Source organism: Amphiprion ocellaris, chromosome 14 (genome assembly GCF_022539595.1).
Source record: "Amphiprion ocellaris isolate individual 3 ecotype Okinawa chromosome 14, ASM2253959v1, whole genome shotgun sequence".
NCBI classification, from domain to species: Eukaryota; Metazoa; Chordata; class Actinopteri; family Pomacentridae; genus Amphiprion; species Amphiprion ocellaris.
The window spans coordinates 9,595,604-9,618,009 of NC_072779.1; the positions used below are offsets into that span (position 1 = coordinate 9,595,604).

Below are 22,406 nucleotides of genomic sequence, written 5' to 3' on the forward strand. Positions count from 1 at the left end.
AACCACAACTCCAAACACTATTCCAATAAACACCAGGCACCGCTACATCTGCTAATACCACCCCTACAGTGAAGCATGGTGGTGGTAGCATCATGCCTGGAGGTTGTTGCTCAGCAGTAGCTTTAGGGACTAGCCAGAACTGATGGAGGGTTGAATACAAAATCTAGTCCAAATTGTGGGGATTCTTCAAAATAGCCACCCTTTGCTTTGCACACTCTTGGCATTCTCTGGATGAGCTTCATGAGGTAATCAACTTAAATGGTTTTCCAACAGTCTTAAAGGAGTTCCCAGAGATGCTGAACACTTGTTAGCCCTTTTGCCTTTACTCTGTGGTCCATCTCATCCCAAAGTGAGAGAATGCCAAGCGTGTGCAAAGCAGTAATCAAAGCAAAAGGTGGCTATTTTGAAGAATCTAAAACATAAAACATGTTTTTACTTTTTTCCTACATAATTCCATATGTGTTCATTCATAGTTTTGGTGCCTTTGGTGAGAATGTTATAAATAGTCAAGACAATAAAGAAAAACCATTCAACAAGAAGGTGTATACATTTTTGACTGGTAATGTATGCAGGCATTTAAAGAAACAAACTTCTTCATCCTCTCTGGGTGGCTGAGGAAATGAATTGGCCGCGGAAGCAACTCACTGCTTGTTTCCACCCCTGCAAACAATCCCTCCATTTTCAAGATCATGAGAACCCTCATGTCAGAGCAGAGAGATGCGCTATGGGTATGACTGCAGTCATTGAAGCCGTATGCATCAAATTAGCAGCACAGAGCCACATGACTGGAGGTCAGGGAAGTAAATGAAAAAAAAATGCAGTATTTCTGGTACCGACATTTATTCCATGACAGGAGAAAAATGTTGCTTCAGACAGACGGACATGTTCAGAAGGCAAGTGGAGTTTACGAAAAAAAAATAATGGAGAATAATCATCCTTTGATAAATGTTCATTCAACCAAGCATATCACAAAGCCTTATTTGTCAGCAGGAAACATTCCTGAGAGGACACTATTTGGGTCATTCTGCTGACAGATTTGTTTACAGACTCAACTTAGAATTCATCATGTCAGCTTGGCTTATAACTAATTTCTTCTCAGGCCATTTGAGAACATTGAAAATACAACATAATTTAGCTGGCAGTGCTTTTAGAGGGTCTGGTTGTGATATCTACACTGAACCGCTGAGTCCATTTTTCAATTAAGTTTTCCTGTTGAGTCACTTTGTGTTGCTGTGTCGTCGATGCAGAATGTCCACGCAGTCGTTTGTTCAGTCTCAGCAGCACTGTGGGGTCCTCTTGCGTCTGCGATGGCCGTCTGTGTTGTCAGTAATTCCTGTGCAATATGAATAAAAATAAAAGACTTTTAATGTTTTTGGTGCTCATTATGAGCTGCATATTTCATACTGTCAACAAATTCCATCAAAAGACCAAAACTGACAATGAACTGATCTCATAAACAGTGCTGTTAAAAAATTGTTGATATTAACACAAAAATGAACCACACCACTGTTCCACACCGGTGCACTGTGTTAACATCCAATCATGCTCTGTGGTTTTGTCTAAAAGTGCTAAGCAGACTTATTTCATTCTGATTTTGTATCAAAATGTCAAGAGAAAAAGAACTACATGACTTTGAAAGAGGCTTCATTGTTGGGGCACAGATGGCAGGAGCTTCAGTCGCACAAACTGCTCAACTAGCCGCGTTCAAATAGGAACAATGATTAAAGAAACATCAGCATTTGGCTCTGTAAGAAAGACATCAATAAAGAGGTTGGAGAGGTTGGACATTGTGGTGGAAAGCACACATTTGATGACTGTGACGCTCATGCAACAGAAAGAGCAATTCTTCCTCTTGTGACTGAGAATGTCAGGACATGACATGAACAGAACATGAAGAGGGAAATTATAGCTGGGCTGCAGAGACACCTTGATGCAAAGAAAAAAACACATTCAGTATCGCCAAAACCGTAATCACTGCTTTACAGAGATGGCAAAAGAAGAGAGATGGTCAGATGAGGTCTGTTATACAGTGTGGGGTATTTTGGTACCGTGGTTCAGGACCACTTGTCCCCACAAATGGGAAGGATTACTGCAAATCAATACAAAGCTGTTCCGACCGGATCATTGTGTGAGACAGCGCTCTATACCACCATCATCAAAACACTAAATGAAGGAACCTCAGGGCTGCAAAAGTTGAATCACAGGGACCAAAAAGAATGGAAATCTGTTTGTTTTTCTTACTATTGCCTACTTCTTTGGACATACTGGAGGCTTTGCAACCCCCCTCAAGTAAAAATCTGTTTTCTTTACCTTCTGCAGATGTCGATATGGTGTTGTTTTTATATGCTAGCAGACACCTCATGCATGAAATTAGCAGTCAAAGCCATGGCTGAGGACTGCTGTGTACCGACAAGTACTTCTGGATTATTACAACTTGCCATAGTGTAGTATAAAGTGATTTGAGCAGAGTTGAAGGTGAGCTGGTGTGCACAGCTGCAGCGAGTAATGAGAGGCGGTGGCCTACACAGAATGGAGACAAAATTTGAAGCTGAGGTTCAGGAGCAGGACCACACCTCAATCACCCTCTTCCTGTTGTACCCCTATATATACCACTCTGCCCTTTCCACTTGTTGGTTCTTGCTTCTCGTACCCCACTAACCCACATTTAGTTCTGCCTCCTTTTCCTGCCTCCTCCTTTTCCTCGGGGATCCAGGAGCCACTGCTGATCTCCGAATAAGCTTTTCCCCCACACTGCATCAGCTCAGCTCAGTCATCACCAACATAATGATCCTTTGCATCCAATAAACAATCGAGCTTCAGACCAGTGGTGCGGTCCTGGCTAGTGAGACCTGTACATTCTACAAGAAGCAACCATGTAGAGTTCCTTCTAAGCCATGTTAAAGCAGGATGGGATTATTTTCAGGGACACTTTTCTGAAATACATAATTTTGATGGACAGAGATGAGTTTTTAGGGGTTTAAAAGTGACCTGAAAGGAACTTTAATTATTCAGGCCTTTATAAATCTGTCAAATCAAAGAGTCTGGGAGGATAAATCACTTTTTGATGAAACTGCTCACAATTCATTATCCATGATGTGAGGTCACATTGGACTTTGCTTGAGGCGTCCTGAGCTTTCCACCACTAGTAGTACTATCGCACAGTGTTGCACACATGCTGGTGTGCACATGAGGAAACATGTGATTTGATGCGCATTCCTACTGCTGGTGTCACGCTGCTTCACTGACAGTTCAGGGCAGCAAGGCAGGGAAGAAGAATTCAAATCAATTTGGAAATGTTATGAAGAAATGTGGTGAAGAAAACCTGTCTAGGAAAGGACGCATTTGACATTTGATAGTTAATGTAAACAGGGCACCTATAACTTTTTAGTGTGGGGGAAGGAAAAGGCTGACAACCACATAGTAGCAGACCGTCTTGGGAGCGAACCGACTCACTGATTATGTCCCCAACGTGCCTCGACCCACTTCTCTCCAGCTCAGACAAAACGTTGGCCTCAAAAGTTAAAGAAGCCACACGGAAGAAGAACTCCCTGACACCATCTCCTGTAACGACCAAGAGACAGAGAGCAGAGTTTAGTGAGGCAAACAGAGGATTAAAGAGGAAAAAAGAAAAGCATGTAGTGTTGATGACTGTGTGTTTGTCTCCCACCTGACTTTGCAGACACGGCCCAGTACTCTGCTTTGATTTCCTCAGAGAGTCGGATGGCTTCCTGCTCGATCTGAGACAACTGATCAGGAGACTGAGGGAGAAACACAGAGGGAGAGAGATGAGGGCGTCTGTAGAATTAATCTAACTCTAATCTAAAAGTAAAAAGTTTAAGTTTGATTGATGAACGACTCATTCATTAATCAATTAGTCGATCAGCAGAATACTCATCAGCAGCTTTTTTTATTAATTGATCCCCAAAAGTGGAACATTTGATGGTTCCAGGTCCTCAAATGTCAGAAATTTCTGCTTTTTTTATGACAGCAAGTTGAATATTTTGGATTCTGAATGGTTGGAAATCTGATGGAAATGGTGATATTATGAGAGGTTACACTATTTTATTACGTTCCATTGATTAAAAAAAAAAAATCAAAAATCATTTATTCAATGTTAGGAAAGTTCTCTGTAGCCCTAAAGATGCTATCAAGAAAAGTTCACCGCATTTTTAATAAAAACAAAAATCTAATTAAATGAAATGTTTTTAATTTCTGCTAAAATCACTCCAGGGTGTTTAGATTGTCAATTTAAGCAGTTTATTGAACTTCCCAGCCTAAACTTTTTTCTTTTTTAAAATCAATTAATTATATAGAAAAATCCTAAATATTACTGTCCCTATTGTCCCTATCCATCAACTAATCAAGCCATTAACTGAACATGTCAGCTTTGGTTGCCTTTAAAGTCATTTTTCATAAACTTCACCCACGCTGAGGTCCTTCTTGGTGCCGACCAGGAACAGTAAAACACTGGATGGGTCATTTTCCTTCATTGCATCCTCCAGCCATTGCCTGGACACACACATACAGAGTTAAATGACTTTTAATAGAACTTTAATGGAACCATTATCACAGTCTAATGGGATATTCTTTACCTGGCATGTGCTAATGAGTTCACACTGCTGAGGTCAAACACAACTATTATGGCTGGAGAAACATAAAGAGATTAACGGTTTAAACAGAAGTTCAAAATGAAAATGAACCGTTTTATTAATAATACAGTGGGGATATCGTGCTAATGTCACCTTGTGCTCCTCTATAGTAGGTGGAAGCGATGCACTTGAACCTCTCCTGACCTGCTGTATCCCACCTGAAACAGATCAGACGCAGCTTTAACTGTTGTCTTTGCGATATTTGGTGGAGTTGAAGGGAAGAAGGGAAGAAAAGGTGCTTATTTAACCCTCCTGCCGTCCTGCGGGTCAAACTGACCCGTTTTAAAGCTTCAAAATGTGGGGAAAAATATATTTTCACAGTGAAAACTTTCACATTTTCAACATTTTGGGGAATTTTGTGAACATTTTTCGGTGGAAAAAAAGGGATGTTAAAAAATATATGTTTATTTAAGAACGTTCAGAAAAAAACCAACCAAAATCCAGCGAAATTCGTTGGATTTTTGTTGATTTTTTTCTGAACATTCTTAAAGAAAATATTAGAAGTTTTACTGATATATATATAGAATCACTTTAGATATTTTTAGGAATTTTTTGGGAAGATTTTTATTCATTTTTTGAAAAGATTTACTTTTTTTTTAGTTTTTAAATTTTTATTTCATGCCAAATTTGAGGATTTAAAAAAAAAGAATTTAAGCGAAACTTTTAAAGAATTTTCTTTCTGAAGATTTTGCAAATTTTTATGAATTTGGGGAAACTTTTTGCTGAATTTTTGATTTTTTTCAGACAAAGGAACGACATTTTTTGCTGCCTGTAAATGAGGATAACAGGAGGGTTAAACAAGTTAAAATGCATAATTATCAACTTTATTTGAACAAGACTAAGATTTTACAGAGGGACACACTGTGCAGGATATTACCAAACATTACAGTAAATCTATATGCACGACCAGAGCCAACATTATAAAGGAAAAAAACTTGTATTTGAAGTCCCACTGAACAGTCTGAGCATCACGCTTATCAGATTATCTGGAAGATGCTCAGCCACACAAATATCTATTCATGAGATTTCATTTAAACACTGTTTTAACTTCATCATGATGTTTTCAGCTGTAGGATGGTTCAGATTAAACAACTTTGTCTTTATCCTGATTATCAGTTAATGCAGTAAGTCTATAAACTGGGGTTTTCTCTGTGTTTTAGTGAAATACTTACAGCTGTAAACTGAAGGGAACTCCAAGCACCTCGAAATGCTCCATCTCAAAATCCACCCCGATGGTCGCTTTGTAGTTCTTATCAAACGCACCCCTACAGAACCTGAGAGGAACCAGGGAAAGGTGACAAAAAGACAAAAGAATGTTTTTCTTACTGCAAAGAACAATCTTTCATTACATAGAGATATATTCTCTTTGAAATAAAATCAATTAATCTTTTTGACAATAACTAATAAATTACTTTAAACTTGCCTAATCAATAATACACTAAATACTTGCAGGAAAAAATACAATTTTTGTAGTATAACATTTATAATATCATCAGTTTTCACCCTGAATGACATTAAGTTTTACTGAACATAAAAACTGGCTTCTTATCTTATCTTATCTTATCTTATCTTATCTTATCTTATCTTATCTTATCTTATCTTATCTTATCTTATCTTATCTTATCTTATCTTGTCTTATCTTATCTTATCTTGTTATCAGAAAGTAAACGCAGTTAAACCCTTAATTAGCAGAAACGTGGCTCCATGTGCCACTAAAGGCAATGCGCTGTCAGGCTTTTTTAAGCTCTTTATTTGAGAATTTGGAATTTTGGAAAAGTTACTGAATATTGGATATTTAACTGAAAATCTGTGTTTCTGTTTTTGCACAGAGGTTTGTAATCCTGCCTCCAAAAATATGAGATCAAAACAGAATTTAACTAACTCATGGCATCTAAAATTCTATCTGTTATTCATTTACGTAAGGATTTTGTTGAAAGAAAATGATTTTTACCGCAACTGTAACCCAGTTTAGCTTCAACCACGTTTTTTTGGAACAAAGTTTGAATTAAACCCAAGTTGATACAAACACAAGTTTAAAACATTTTTCATTTTATAAACTTACGTTCTCTAATTAAAGGTAGGGTAAGCAGGAACAGCAGATTGTAATTCAAGTACACCCGGTCCGTGGTTTACAATGTCCTCGACCTACGGCGTTTCGTGGTTATAAATTTATTAAGAAAGTCTTGTTCCATCATTCTGGCGTTTGTGACATTCAAACTAATTTCACGCGGGAGCTTGTTGGTGAGCAGAGCGAAAGAATACGTCACACGGTGTTATATGAGGAAGACGGCTTTGTTTACATTCAGCGGTTGTATGCCACATTGGATTGTGCTATATTCTTTGTGTTGTTTTTTTAAAAAAGCTTTTTGCCCTTCATTATGGCTCCCAAGCATAAGTCAGACTCTTCTGATGGCAGTGCTTCGTAGAAAAGGAAAGCCATCTTTGTTAGCGTAGGTGAGTGACATCAGCACTTAAACACAGTGTGTGAGTTCCGGCTTACGGTGAAAATCACATTATGTTGCATCGTAGGAACAGAATTCCGACATAAGTACAGGATGCCCTGTAATCTTAGAAAATATATCTGGTTCCAGGGGATTTTATTCAGTCACAGATCTTTTCAGCCCAGATCAGGTGAGATAATAGTGAATAATCAAAGCATCAAAGGCAGTGGAGGCTGAAGGTTAACCAGAGGATTCTACCTCTGAAGAGTTCAGCTCCTGTGTGAAGCCAAATGTCAGCTGCCTTTTAACTTGACTATTTTTAGCACCTTTGAAGCCCATGTTCACTGTATGTCTGTTCACATCAAGAATTTTGATCGTTAAATTCTGGGCTTTTTAGGCTTTTTCCGATTCCTGCCTACCTCAGCTTTAAGCTAATTACTCATAATCTGCCTCTTACCTGCTGATCAGACACGTTTTGCCCACAGCAACATCACCCACTACGATGACTTTAGCGATATTAAAGCTGCAAACACAAAGCCAACACTGTCAGCAGTCGCTCATGACTCCATACTGACAGATTAAAATACAAAGCAACATCATCAATAACAATAACTCCTTTAAGTTTATACCTCATGAGTTTTGTTAAACATTTCTACTCTTATTAGGGTGAACTGTGAATAAAGCAGTCTTTCTCGTGATCATGTTTGCATTTTTGAGGCATTTTGAACCTCGTGAAAATGATGAGTTTTGACATTTATTCACACCATACCAAAGCACAGCACAGTTTATTGCTAATGTTGCATCATTACTTCAGTCTCTCAGAGTATAAGGCTTCCTTTTTGCATTCCAGATTCCAGATATTTTTATTGAGTAATAATCAAATTATACATTTTAAACTGTTTTGTGTTTGTGTGTGAAACTCAAGATTGAATGCATGAATTTAAAACAAATATATCATGCAATTGATTTTATTTAATGACATTATACTGTTATTTTATGCACTTTAAACAAATAATCTTTGAAAAGTCAGTCTTGATGTCTAACAAAGATTTGTTGCTAAAACCTGATGTTATTTATTCATCTGAGACTCTACTGTGGTCTAAAAATGATTAACACACATCTATGAGTAACTCTAATACATGAAATGTTGCTTTGTTATGACTTGGCATTGAGTCAACACTAGATTCAATGTAATGCTGCTGCTTAATCCAACACTAAATCTAGTCACTAACAAATGCACAATTTATTTCTGTTTGAGTAGCATTCATTATCCCCAGCTGGTTTATGCTTTTCTCACAGAGGGCATGTCACAGTACAAAAAGCTTTTAAAATAATGACATTAAATATCATTAACTACATTCTTGATGGCAATTGAACAGAACCACCAAGAACAACCAGGCTTTTCCAACACTGTAAAAAAAATCTGAAATTTTCCCAAATATTTCATTGATTATTTCCACATTTTTAAAATCCCCGAAAAATATCAGTAACAAAAGAAGAATATGAAATTACATCTTAATGTAAAATAGCATTAAAAAACATACTAAGTGATGTGTAAAAACTCATATTATACCTGACATGACCTAAAAGTGATGAAAAAACATTTTAATTATAATTATATATCTTCAGTAAGCATTGGCTTGACATTAAACATCCGGGAAATACACAAGAGTTTTATATATTTTAAAAAAGTTAAATGTAAATATTCAAACAGTAGTGAAACTGAATTACTAGTTAGCATTTGTACAAGATATATTTTTTTTTACATAGTTATATGATAAAATGCAACTAATATTGATATTTTCTGCAATATTAAGCCAAAATATTTGTATTATATCATTATCCAATCAAATTTAAAGGTGATGTTATTGTTTTTATACATGTAAATGTCCTTCATTGGACATTAAAAAGCCAAAAAGTACATATTATGTAACATTATTGCAAGAAATTGCATTTTAATTATGGAACATTAATGTTTTTATTGGGATATTTTTCATTATTTTACAGTTCTTTATGGAACCCCTCCTCCTGGAATATTACAGTTTTTTATATGAATATTTGGCATGAAAAAAGAACTAATTTGCTGAGATTTGCATGATGAGTAAACAGACAGAGGTGTCAGTTTAGCTTCTTTTTCGTGCGATTCGTTAAAGCATGACGAGCCTCATATGTAAATCTGTCACCTGATTAACGCATTCGGACGTGGTGAGTTTGATAAACGGCCGTCAGCTGACACAGCAGACATAGCGTGACTTAAAGGATGCTACCAGAACTAATTCACTTCGTCTGAGCACACGGCGTCTCAGCAGCAAACCGTCTGCGATCCCACCTGACTGTGGCCGTCCTCTGGAACTGGCACATGGCCTTCACCTGTGGGTGGAAGCCGTCTTTGGTGTGCAGCGCTGCATTTGGACTGAAACACTGGGAAGAAAGGTGCAAGAAGGAGCAATCAAGAAAAAGAAAAAAGCACATTGGACAATATATATCTTTTTCTATTCTGGTGGATAAACTAATCTTAGAAAAATGCAGGATGTAGTTTAATTTGGGGTAAAGGTTCCTCAGCTCACAGGGACATTTTACAAATTAGAAGCCGTCCACTTGTTGGACTGAAACTAAATAACCTCATCATCAGCACTAATTCTGTTAGTTGTAACTGCATTACAGAGCGTGTGTGTGTGTGTGTGTGTGTGTGTGTGTGTGTGTGTGTGTGTGTGTGTGTGTGTGTGTGTGTGTGTGTGTGTGTGTGTGTGTGTGTGTGTGTGTGTGTTTCCTAACCTGTGGGAGCTGAGTAATGACTCGGTCCTTCTTCACTGGTGGCAACATGCTGCTGCAGTTGATCGATGCACACACACATGCACAGACAAACAGCTTCACAGCACCACAGCAAACACACTCCTCGCTCACTTCAAGACGTCACACAGCTTCTTTTGTTCTGTTTTTTTCTCTCAACACTCATTCCACAACATCGGGAAAGACACAGTTAATGTCTTCCCTGCTTGCCTGAAATAGAATAAAATGTCCAAAAAGGGGAAATGTTAGCCTCAGTACAAGCAGAGAGTACAGTTAATCAGACAACATAATCAAATTAAATCTGGTTTATTTATGTAGCTCATTTCAAAGTAACCTGAGTTGACCAAATGCTGTACACATTATTAGACTGTCAGGAAGAAAAATGTTAAATTAAAAAATAAGACAGGATGTAGACTTGTAATATCTATGTGTAAAACAATTATTAAATGTTAAAAAATAAGAAAAAACAGGACAAAACAGGATAACAACTGTAAGATTACATTTCAAAATAAAATAAATGTAGAATACTAAAAGATTAAGACCATTAAGAGCAACCAAAATCATTTAAAACATGTACAACTTGAGATTTGTCCTAAAAACGTTAATGGCAGAGAGACATTATATAGAAACAAGAAGGCTATCATACAGGTTTGGATAATGTGTCGACTAAACAGCCTTGCAGAATGTACACCGCTATTCTGTGGACTCAGTTAGGTTAGATAGAATAAAAGTATTGTCAACCCAAAAAGTTAGATTTCGCACCGGCCAGTTCATAGGTCAGAGATTATGGATGGAACCTCTTAAGAGCTGGAAAAATTTGGTGTAGAGAGAGAGAGAGAAAAAGAGTAAATACAAAAGAGTTGGATCAAGTTTAACAACTTCACCTGAATCTGATGAAAGAAGTGGATCTGAAGCTATGATATCCAAAGTTTGCCAGTGAAACAAATCCAGAACAAAATGACGCTCACAGTGATGAAGTTCTCAGTCTTTGCTCCACACAGACAGCAGACACACAAACTGGTAATTAATAGACGCTGAAATTAAAGACAAGCAGTAGGTTTCCTGTCGAAGAGCACCATCCTGAGGCCACAGGCTGTTCTCACTCACTGATTACTAAAATATTCATATAATAAATCGTGGCTAAATTACATTTTTTATACTGTACTCATCTTTTGTCTTTTTTTTAGCTGTTTTAGTCAATCATTTTTATTTTATTCTATAAATCTGCCCTTTATTCTTTGGAATAATTAGAATCATTTAGGTTTTATTGGAAGTTTTGTTTTATTTCTTTTTGTCTGTTTTACATTTCCCTCTAAGTATGTCTGTGTAGATTCTCAGTCATCCAGGTCATGGTAATCACAGGAGCTTCAGTAGAAATCAACTGGACTTCTCGCTCAGATTCTGGAAGTTCCACCTTCATTGATGAGACTTTTTCAGTTCTAACAGTTCTAACATGCTCCAATCTGCCTGAAATTTTACATGTGTGATCAGTGTCCAGCCCTGACGACATCCATGTGGTTATGTATATTGACAGTCATAGCGCCACCTTGTGGTAGCAGGAAATAGACATTTTTTTACACTTTGATGTACTATTCTTAGCAGGTTGATCAGATTCACCTCAAATGTGGTGACATAAGCCAGAACACATTGATGATGATTCCCAGAGAAAATGGTGACTCGTCGTCAAGGGGCGTGTCTGTGGCGACGCGGCGAATTTCGATTTCTCGCCATGAAAATTGAATTATTAATATCTCAGCTGGAAATGATCCAATCCGGACCAAACTTGATGTGATGGACACCAGTCCGGTTCTGAACACATCCACATTCATAAATTTAGAAATACTCATAGTGCCACCTCTTGGCAACAGGAAGAAATTGTCATTGCATTTGCATGTACCATTGCCTGAAACTTTGTCATATCATCCTGAAAATTGGTCAGCTCAGTGTTCCCCCCTTGACAATGCCACAGTGTGAAGATTTTGACAATTGATGAAATTCTGTTGCCGTGGCAATGCAATGTTGCCGTGACAGACAAAATACTTTTTGACAGGTTAGGAACGCTCATATGCTCGCCAAAATATCTACACACATCAGGACTGCTGAAATATTTGATATTTTAGACGAATTGCACATGATTGTTGCAAAATGGCTCCATAGCGCCACCTGGAAAATTTCAAATATTTACTACGGGCCGTATGTGTGACCTACAGTTCTGAAACTTGGTAGGCATATGTAACTCGTCAAGACGCACAAAAATGTAATTGACACCCATGCCCAAAACCCAACAGGAAGTCGGCCATTTTGAATTATATGTCATATGTTTTGACGATTATGGGTCATTTTTAGACATTTTCAAAAGCTATAAACTCAAACAGGGTACCACTGAGAGAGCTGAAATTTGGCCAGGATGTACTCCAGGCATGGATGATCAAAAGTTATCAAAATGCTCCACAAAAGTCTGAGGGCGTGGAAATGGCGAGCCACGGAATGCGGCCATTTTGAAATATGATTCATATTTTGTCATTTTTGGACATTTTCAAAAATTATTAACTCAAACAGCGTAACGCTGAGAGAGCTCAAACTTGGTCAGGATGTACGCCAGTCATGGGTGATCAAATGTTAACAAAACGCTCCACAACAGTCTGAGGGCATGGCCATGGTGACCACCAGAATTCGGCCATTTTGGATGTCTCGCCATGAAATAGGAAGTGCTGTCTAACTAGCCTGGACATGCATCAATCTGCCCCAAACTTTACATGTGTGATCAGGGTCCGACTCTAATCACATCCATAGGTCAATATACACTCACAGTAAGAGCGCCACCTGGCGGCCATTTTGAATGTCTCGCCATTAAACAGGAAGTGCTGTCTAATTAGCCTGTGCATGCTCCAATCTGCCTGAAATTTTACATGTATGATCAGAGTCCGGCCCTAATCACATCTTTGTGCCACTTGGCGGCCATTTTGGATTTCTCGCCATGAAACAGGAAGTGCTGTGTAACCAGCCTGTACATGTTCCAATCTGCCTGAAATTTTACATGTATGATCAGAGTCTGGCCCTAATCACATCTTTGCACCACCTGGCAGCCATTTTGGATTTCTCGCCATGAAACAGGAAGTGCTGTGTAAGTAGCCTGTACATGGTCCAATCTGCCTGAAACTTTACTCTCTCAGTTGCAGCGCCTCCTGGTGGATATGCGTGGGCCAGTCAGGCCGCTCGGATGCGAGGACCCGTCCAACGCTGCTTGCAGCTTTTATTGGTTTAGTGGTTGGAAGTCAATAAAACATTAGCGTCAGTCAAATTGAATGCGTCAGTGGATGGAAGTGGTGGTTGCCTTGTGCTGCTCTTCACTTCACTGCAGCTCCATGGCTCCATCTGCTGGACGGAAAGAAGTGCAGCAGCTGATGGCAGCTTCTTTGACCTCACGCTGCTGTCAGACCCCAGATTAGGGTTTATTTCAGATATATATAATAGAAAATAGTAATTAAAAAATAAGCTGATGTTGTATTTTTGCAGCAGTGAGTTTTACAGGGTTAAGAGCAACCAGTCAAAGGTTATTACTGAGGATTTTAAATAAAAACATTCAGGCAAACAGTTAACATCATAGGGTGCCTGACATGTTTGTTTTTTTTCCAGGTCGATACAGATTTTTTTTGTAATCAAGGAGATCAGTAACCAAGATTTGGAATCACTACACATTTGCAGAAAAAATAAAGTTTTTGAACAGCACATAAAGTTAAGTTAAAATTAAAATAATCACGAGTTGCAGCCTTTGCTTATTTATGTTTTACATGCTGAAGTTGTCCTTCAGTGTTTCACTGATCAGATTGTGCTGTGGGCAGGAACAAGATCAGAGGGAGGCAGCTGCAGCAGACCCAAAGTAGTTTCACATTCATTTATCTGATCAGATTTCAGGGGGCTTTTTTTTTTTTTTTTTTTTTTTTTTTTAAGAAATGGGACCAATAATTGAAAACATGCTAAATATCAGATGGGATCATTGGTGTCACAGGACATCTGCAGACACAGGTCAAAGATTACAAGGAGTTTATTTTACGAATGAAACTAAAACCAACACAGAAAGGATAACTAAACCAAGGTGAAAACAAAAAGGGGAAACCAGACTAATTGTAGGAGAAAGGTTCTGGTTTCAAAGTCTCTGGTCTGGCAGAGAGCGGAAGAATGAAGAACCGGGCCTTCGTGGATTAAGGTGATTGAGAACAGGTGAATCAACCCCCACACCTGTGAGAGAGATGGATGGATGGATGGATGGATGGATGGATGGATGGATGGATAGATAGGTAGGGAGGTCGATGGACCATAGATAGATGGATGGATAGGTAGATTCTGCAGTGGGGAAATTTTCAGTGTGGCAGTAGCAGATAGGAAAAAAAGTAAAAAGAAAAGCAGCACTCAGTGCACAGATATAAATAGATGCTTTCTCCTTAGAGAAGAAATAGAAATGCTTGTAAAAAAAAAAAACCCTGTGAAATTGCACATATTGACTTATTTACATTTTATTGCAGTTACTTCATGGGTGATCTGAACTACTGGGAGCAGGTTTGATTGAACACAGTCTGACTGCTGCAGGAAGGAAGGACCTCCTTCAAACATCGTGGGTGAAGCAGTCTGTCCCTGAAGGAGCTGCCGGTGATGGTCCTGTTTCCTGCAGGGGGTGGGAGATGTCCTCCATGATAGACAACAGCTTTGTCATCATCCTCCTGTCTACCACCAGCCCAGGACAGAGCTTGCTTTCTTAACCAGTTTCTTTAGTGTCTTTCTGTCTGCAGCTGTGATGCTGCTGCTCCAGCAGACCACTCCATACAGGATAGCTGATACCACCACACAACCATAAAAGGTCCTCAGAATTGCTCCCTGCACCCCGAAGGACCTCAGTTTCCTGAGCAGGTGAAGTCTGTTGTGACCTTTCTTACACCGTGCGTTGGTGTTGTATCTCTAGACATGTTTGAATGTCTTTATCAATAAATGGTCAAACACATGTTGAGTGTCAGTTCAGCTCTTTGTTCCACACATGTATATGTTCCTATGTGATTGGTGTCTTGCAGTCAGAGTGTAAAGAATTGAAGCTGTCAGAGGCTTTCTGTGGTGAAGAGGCTGCAGGACATCAGCTGCTCCAACAGGTGACGCCTTTGTTCTTTGGCTCCAACCAGAACCAGCAATAAATCAGCATGAGCTGCAGCTTATCCACCTCATAGAGTGTATAATAAAGAAACCAAGAGGTTTTAGTTGATAGCTGTCTCTAGTGAATGACCAGCAGTGTCTTGTTCAGGTTGTGATGAGAAGTAAAAAGCTTACAGCAGCTGGTATTCCCAGGTAGTCTCCCATCCAAATACTAACCAGGCCCAACCCTGCTTAGCTTCACAGATCAGATGAGATTGGGTGTATTCAGTCTCAGAAACAACCCTACAATGTAAGTTCTGTACCTCACATGATTCAAATCTCCACTCACACCTTTTATTTGTCCTTTGATTGCTCCAGTACTGGTTGATGCCATCATTTAAGCCAATTTACAACAACACCTTGTAGGAAATGTGGTGCAGAGGTAAGTTCTGTGCCTCACATGTTGAAGGTCCATGGTTCAAATCCCCACTCACACTTTTTATGTGTCCTTTGGATGCTCCAGTACTAATTGCTAGCATCATTTAAGCAAAGTTAGAGTAACATCTTGTAGGACAGGTGGTGTAGAGGTAAGTTTTTTTGTCTGGCATGTTGAAGGTCCCCGGTTGAAATCCACCTTAGTACCTTTATTATCTTCACCTCCTTAATAGTTTTGTGTACCATCATTTACGAAAACTAACAGTTACACCCAGCAGGAAGGATAGTGCAGTGGTAAGTTATCTGCCTCTCATCCAGGAGGTTTTTGGTTCGAATCCAGCCCAGGGCTCTTTTGACACTTTTTAAGATAAGATAAGATAAAGATAAGATAAAGTTCTTTATTTCTCCCCACTCCAGGGGAAAGCTTTATTTACAATATATACATACTTTGGCTGTATGACAACCTCTTTCAACCATCATTACAACAAAGTCCATGAAGGACCTTGTGTGAAAGATAGCTCACACATAGGTTGTGTGTCTGTCATGTGGAGGGTCATGGTTCGAATCCCCACTGGGAACCTTGCGGAGGATGATAGTGGAGTGGAAAGGTTGTTGTCTGTGGTGTGGAGTGTCAGTGGATTGGAGTTGAAGGGTGGTTCCTGCAAAACCAAGAAGTTGCTGGAAAAGGCAAAGAGCGCAAAGAGCGCAAAGAGCGCAAAGAGCGCAAAGAGCGCAAAGAGCGCAAAGAGCGCAAAGAGCGCAAAGAGCGCAAAGAGCGCAAAGAGCGCAAAGAGCGCAAAGAGCGCAAAGAGCGCAAAGAGCGCAAAGAGCGCAAAGAGCGCAAAGAGCGCAAAGAGCGCAAAGAGCGCAAAGAGCGCAAAGAGCGCAAAGAGCGCAAAGAGCGCAAAGAGCGCAAAGAGCGCAAAGAGCGCAAAGAGCGCAAAGAGCGCAAAGAGCGCAAAGAGCGCAAAGAGCGCAAAGAGCGCAAAGAGCGCAAAGAGCGCAAAGAGCGCAAAGAGCGCAAAGAGCGCAAAGAGCGCAAAGAGCGCAAAGAGCGCAAAGAGCGCAAAGAGCGCAAAGAGCGCAAAGAGCGCAAAGAGCGCAAAGAGCGCAAAGAGCGCAAAGAGCGCAAAGCTATTTTTTTTGGTTTTCATGGCCACAGTTTGGGGACATAAAGGAGTTTTGTAGAGAAAGACGGATGACCCGTTCAATGCTGCTTGCAGCCTTAATTTTTAACTTGAGTTTGGACTTGACAGTTTTTGTGAGGAGGTTGGACTTTAGGCTTTGTGCTGGAGGGTTGAACCCTGATTTCCAAGATGTTCTAAGTGTACAGACCTCTTGAGTCCTGAGGAGATGAGCTTTCACGCAGTGTGAGGGCTGAAATTTTTGAAGTTTCACAGTAGTTGTCTGTAAACTAGAACCTTGAGATAGTCCAAGGACTCGTGTCTTCTATGTCCATGTGTAGTTGTCTGTTAGTTTGAAATGTCAGATAGTGTGAGGACTGAAATGTGCAAAGTGTCTTAGTACTTCTCTGTTAGTTAGAAATTTCTGTTTAATTGAAGCCTTAAAAGTTGTGAACATGAGTCTTGATTTCACATTTAGAGTATCCATTTGAGTTTTGGTGAGACGTTCACCTGTGTGCTATTTAGAAATGGTCCAGAAACTTTGATTGTATTCACTGAAAAGTATAGTTAGTGGTGATCAGAAGGTAACATTAGTTTGATCAATGATTTCAACTATTAGTAGACTTTATGAGGGAAGCAGTTTTGAGAAAAGAGTTATTAGTAAATCAATTCATAGTGCAACCCAGAACATTGAAAGAGGAACTGTTTGAAGAAACATGTAGATGTTTTTGTTTCAGAATAGAAAACGTTTTAAGATATGTAAATTTATTTGTTTTTTTTGGATTTTGTTATTGTGTCTTCTGTGTAATTAGATATTCAAAAGTGTCACTGGTGTTTTTCCAATTTTTTGTCTGTTTTTAGATTAATCTTAAAAGTTTAGTTTTGGTCTTTTGTCATTCTTCATGATTTTATAATATTAGATTAGATGTACAACTGTTTTGTCTTTTTAATGTGTAATTGTTGAGTGAAAAGTATTATAGGATGTGATGAGTAAAAATATTATTTTCAATATTAAATGTTTAGATAAACTGTTGTAGTTTGTAATTTTAAGAACTTGTAGTAGATTTGAATGTGTAATTGTATATTTAAAGTTTTCATAGTAAATTGTGTTTAATTCCTAGTAAAAGTGTTATTGTCTTTAAGGTGTTTATTTGTAAATAAACATTGAACTATTTAAAAAAGTGTAGTAGTCTCTTTCACTTTTTGTTTGGATAGGCGTAGTAAGAGACAGCCAGACAACGGGCTAGAAGTAAGAGTTAGGGCAACTCATACAGCACGGGGTTGCGAGCGGGAATTGAACCCGGCTCTCAGCGGTGGGGATCTAGTACATACGTCAGAGGTGTAACCCGTAGAGCTACATGAGCACACATGTTCTGACCTTGTAAACGTGTATAAATCCAATAGAAAGTCTAGGGTTAGGGTTACAGAGCAAGGTCCTTACAGTTGTAATGAAAAAAAGGTAAATTAAATATTACACATAAATATTTTTAATATTAATACAAAGCAGCCGGATATTCTAAGAAATTAATTCGCGGTTTTTCCTTCAGCGCTGTCGACATAGTAAACCTAACGGTAAACCTAACGGTACAGTTCAACCACAGCGCTGAAGGAAAAACCCCAACTTTATTTTACAAATTTTTTGGTTAGAGTGACTTAATATTAAATTATGAAAAAATGTTTAATTTAATATCCATTTTTTGAGAATACATTACAACTGTCAGGACCTGCCTCTCCAACCCTAACCCTTCCCCTACACTTTCTATTGCATTGGTGCACCTTTGCTGACAGGCAATATGTGTGATCATATAGCCCTGCGGGTTAATCCGCTGACGCATGTAGTAGGTCCTCAACGCTGAGGCCCGGGTTCGATTCCCGTTCGCAACCCCATGCTGTATGAGTTTGTCATTCTTATTTCTGCCCCATTGTTTGACTGTCTCTCACTACACCTATCCATCATTTAACTGAAAAAGACTACAACACTTATTTACAAATTTCCTGTTTATTTATTAAATAAACTTCTTGAATTTCTTACATCTTTTTTTCCCCATAATTTATAAAACTTTGATTGTTTTAACTTTTTCCCTTTTATTTCATTGCTTCTTTTTTAGGTACTTTCTTTCTTTAATCTTCTTTTTCTTCTTTCTAGATTTTAACACCAACCTTAACAATGTTATAAAGCCTTACATTACAATGAAAACACTTCTATTGTAACAATCACAATTTAGTCAATTATTCACTTTAGCCATTCAACTTATTTGTTTAGCACCTTTGACACAGGTGACAAAACTAAACAAGCACATAGAAAAAACTATGCTAAAACTATGATGAAAACTCACACACATATAAAAACCAAATATTTAACATGTTCATAAAATCTGTTGTGCCCAGGGGATGGAGGAAATTTATTGAAACCTTCTTGGCCTCACACAGTCAATCATTTTCAATATTTACTTAATTTTCAGTCAAAGACAACTGGGAACTGCAGAGCAACACACCTCTGCACACAGCACCCTCTGCTGTTTCTAATTATAGAAAGGCATCATATACACACTTCATACTGACATCTGAAAAACCATAAAGGCAGGGCGATGTTCTTCTTGAATAACAGCCACTGATTTGGTTTCCCATGGCTGGCACGCTAAGGGGAAGATTTTATGGCAGTGCACAAGAACACACACACTCACACACACTCCTCCTAATGCAATCAGTCATTATTATCTGCCCCCATGTTGTGCACCATAAGTCTACTGGCTGACAGCTGGAGTCACCCTGACTGATGGGCTCCAAATCAGTGTGAAGAGCCCCAACATTGATGAAAGCGTTTCTCTAACCAGCATGGCACCAGCTGATGGCTCCAATCCAGGCCCAGTTTTATTACTACTGTGCGGTATACCTGAAATACCACAAGAAGAAAAAAAAAAACCACACTAATACTCACGGAGTTGATCCAAAACGAGCTGCGCCGAAGCCAAAGACGCACCCGTTTGTTTTTCTTTTGTGCCAACAGTCTTGTTGTTTCTAAACAATAAAACGGATTTTTACTGTGGTTTATAAATGTATTCAGCATTAACAAACTGTAATTATCTGATCTGCTTTCTAAACATGATAAAGCTCAAACAGAAGATTGAACAACTTTTTTCATGATATTCTAATTATATGACCAGCACCTGTACTTGTATATAGTTTTACTTTTAGCCCTCCACTGTAGCAGAAGCCCACCACAGTTTGTACTTTGCACATTGTAAATAGTTTTGATTTTGCTGCTGACTAATAAACTATTTTGTGACTTGAGCCGATAAGACAGTGGGAAAAACAAGCATGACAACAAACAGCAGAGACAAATATATTGCACTGGATATATGATAAATATATGTCATTCAGGATATTGACGCTATTATGTGTTAAATATCCGTATTGCACTTGGGTAAAATGTAGTGGTGAATCTGGAGGTGTTTATTATTATTGCATCCAATCCAAATGTCATTTTTTATTTTTTTGCCAATGAATGTCCCCCCAAAAAAATTTTACAACTGAAATCTAAATACTTTTTGCACACATTCAGTGAATTAATCTTGGAACGCCCAGTCTATGGCAACACCACATAAATGCATGATGATGTCACTCCGGACCAGCAGGCGGCGACCCAGCGTCTGTACGTCGATATATCGCGCCATTGATACGGGTGAAGAACTAGTGACGTATGATTCATGCGACGGTCGGGTTTAAAAACGATTGCGACCGCGTTCCGGATCCTTTTCCCTTCGTCTGTGGCTGCAGTTGGTCGAGTTGGGCTGTGGCAGTTTTTGTTGAACTTGTTTCTACAGTTCAGTAACCACCAGGCCCCAGAACTAACTGTTGAAATAACACACGTAAGTTCAGCTAATAGTTTGTTGTCTTTAGTTAAATCTCGTTAAAGCTAAATGTCTGTTAGCTAAAGTTAGCAGGTAGTTGCTGGGCCTCAGGCAGCCACGTGGAGAGAACAGAAAGAGGGAAAGGATAAAATAGAAAGTGAGATGTTTTTTTTTTTTGTTTCACTCACGTTATTATAAGTGTCTTGTGCAGAAAAAGTTCCACTACTGTCCCATATAATGTCGTTTTTCCTGGAAAAGTCTGAAGACGCATATGCCTTAAAGGCTAGGGTGATCATATTTTAATTACCGAAAACCAGGACACTCGGCCAGGCAGTGAGATACTCAAATGATGCTCGAAGTTTACTCAACGATGCCTTAAAATTTCAATGCATTTAAACTGTGCCTCCTCTGCACGGGTAGAAAACTGTTACGCTGTATTACCAAATGCTAACTATGACTAAAGACACAAATTCAGATAGGCTTCTCAGAGGTTACTCAACATGTTTCATTATGATAAGTTTCAAAAATAACGAATGAAATAAAGAAATAATGCCACTGTTGTATTAGAAAAAAAACAAAAAAATGCCTCTGTTATATTACCAATTGTACTTCAATAAAAATAGCTCACAAACTTTTAATTTAGTGGCACAATGAAAACCAGGACATCTTCATCCCTTTATAAAAGACAGCCAGGACAGGGCGTGAAAACAGGATATGTCCTGGGAAAACGGGACGTTTGGTGACCCTATCAAAGGCTAAACTTACCGTCATTATTTCTCTTTACGTTATGATAAATATTTCCCATGAATGTTGAGTTTCTTAAAATATATTGGCTGTATTATTTTAATGAAGTAGTTTGATGACTATTATTTGACTTAATGAATGTGATGATAGTGTACAACTCAAATCATGATGCCAAATGACATTTTAACCCAATTTACTCATAGATAACTGCTTGAACTTGTAACTGTTGCCCAACTATAGTATGAGGCAGCCTGTTGACTTATCTTTTAAAACTCTTTACTTTTTTCCTTCAGGTGGACAACACAAGTTTATTGTGAAAATCAAATCATGAGGCCTCCTTATCACTGGGAGGTGAGTAACTGTAAATTAACTGACTGTCTTATTGCAGTTGTGTCGGTGATGAAATCTGTGAATAGGAAGTGCCGTCTGATGCGACAACTGACGATGTTTCTCTCTCACTGTTCTGAGCCTCCTAAACTAACTGATTCTGCATGTTGAACCTCAACACACCTTCAATCAAAGTTAACTTTCTTATTTTCTTTTTTCAGACTCATTACAACATGGCAGCTCAAGAGGATGGAACCTCAGGACTAAGGTTGGTTTATTAAAGCACTGTTGAGTTAAATTTGCTAAAACCATCAAATGTAATGATGAAGTTTAAACTAAAACTGCTGGAATTGCTAGCAGAATGTTGATTAGTGGTGTCTTAGTTTTACAGCATGCAGTTTTGGCTGTAAAAAATAAACTGGCAAAACCTCACTAACATTTCATTGCTTTTCTTCTGCAGCTGAAGAGTTGTGTGAATCGCCATAAAGAATGTAAAGAAGAATAACACATCTGCTGTTGAGCAGATGTTTGAATGATGGGTAAATTAACAAGTCATTAATGTGTTACTTGGTGAAACTTTATAGTGATGAAAACGCGGAATAGGAAGTGCCGTCAGATGCGACAACTGACGATTTCTCATCCAATTTTCTGAATGTTAAGTGTTTCACAAGTAATGTAGTTACTATTCTCTATTGCTTAACTAATTTAATCGTTTTCCTTCTCTTACAAGTTGCCATGCAGTGCTGCTTGTGCTTCCAGCTAAACCAGCTGGTCACCGATTGGTTTCATGCAGGTGAATTTGCATTCTCTTATAAAACTGGAAAACTGTATGTTTCTGTTGTGATGAAACTTAAACTGATATAGCTGGAATTACCGGCAGATTGTTCAGTGTTGATCATTGGTTTTCTGAACACAAAACAACAATAA

General features: G+C 38.6%; 1 protein-coding gene and 3 non-coding genes across 4 annotated transcripts; 3 read left to right on the forward strand and 1 right to left on the reverse strand.

Moving 5' to 3' along the window:
- Positions 1–823: 823 nt before the first annotated feature.
- rab34b (RAB34, member RAS oncogene family b) lies at positions 824–10,887 on the reverse strand. Its single transcript, XM_023287567.3, has 11 exons — positions 10,765–10,887; positions 9,866–10,090; positions 9,420–9,511; positions 7,548–7,613; positions 5,822–5,923; positions 4,743–4,807; positions 4,593–4,644; positions 4,428–4,509; positions 3,668–3,758; positions 3,454–3,561; positions 824–1,333 (listed from the first exon to the last, which is right to left on the reverse strand). Exons 2-11 carry the CDS (start codon positions 9,911–9,913, stop codon positions 1,275–1,277), a joined length of 765 nt encoding a protein of 254 aa, XP_023143335.2. The 5' UTR covers positions 9,914–10,090; positions 10,765–10,887; the 3' UTR covers positions 824–1,274.
- Positions 10,888–21,544: 10,657 nt separating this feature from the next.
- Positions 21,545–21,616, forward strand: LOC111580024 (small nucleolar RNA SNORD49). The gene has a single exon (XR_002747139.1). It is a non-coding gene; the product is annotated as a small nucleolar RNA SNORD49 (small nucleolar RNA).
- Positions 21,617–22,058: 442 nt separating this feature from the next.
- Positions 22,059–22,133, forward strand: LOC111580023 (small nucleolar RNA SNORD49). Its single transcript, XR_002747138.1, has one exon. It is a non-coding gene; the product is annotated as a small nucleolar RNA SNORD49 (small nucleolar RNA).
- A 184-nt stretch (positions 22,134–22,317) lies between these two features.
- On the forward strand, positions 22,318–22,391 carry LOC111580022 (small nucleolar RNA SNORD65). The gene has a single exon (XR_002747137.1). It is a non-coding gene; the product is annotated as a small nucleolar RNA SNORD65 (small nucleolar RNA).
- The last annotated feature ends 15 nt before the right edge of the window (positions 22,392–22,406 follow it).

What these genes read in the sequence shown, in the direction of transcription:
- rab34b (XM_023287567.3), bottom strand. Translation starts at nt 9,913, where the DNA reads ATGTTGCCACCAGTGAAGAAGGACCGAGTCATTACTCAGCTCCCACAG. An exon ending in TCATTACTCAGCTCCCACAG is followed by an intron (nt 9,512 to 9,865) that starts GTTAGGAAACAC and finishes CTTTCTTCCCAG; the next exon opens with TGTTTCAGTCCAAATGCAGC. An exon ending in GCACCAAGAAGGACCTCAGC is followed by an intron (nt 3,759 to 4,427) that starts GTGGGTGAAGTT and finishes TTTCTCCCTCAG; the next exon opens with TCTCCTGATCAGTTGTCTCA.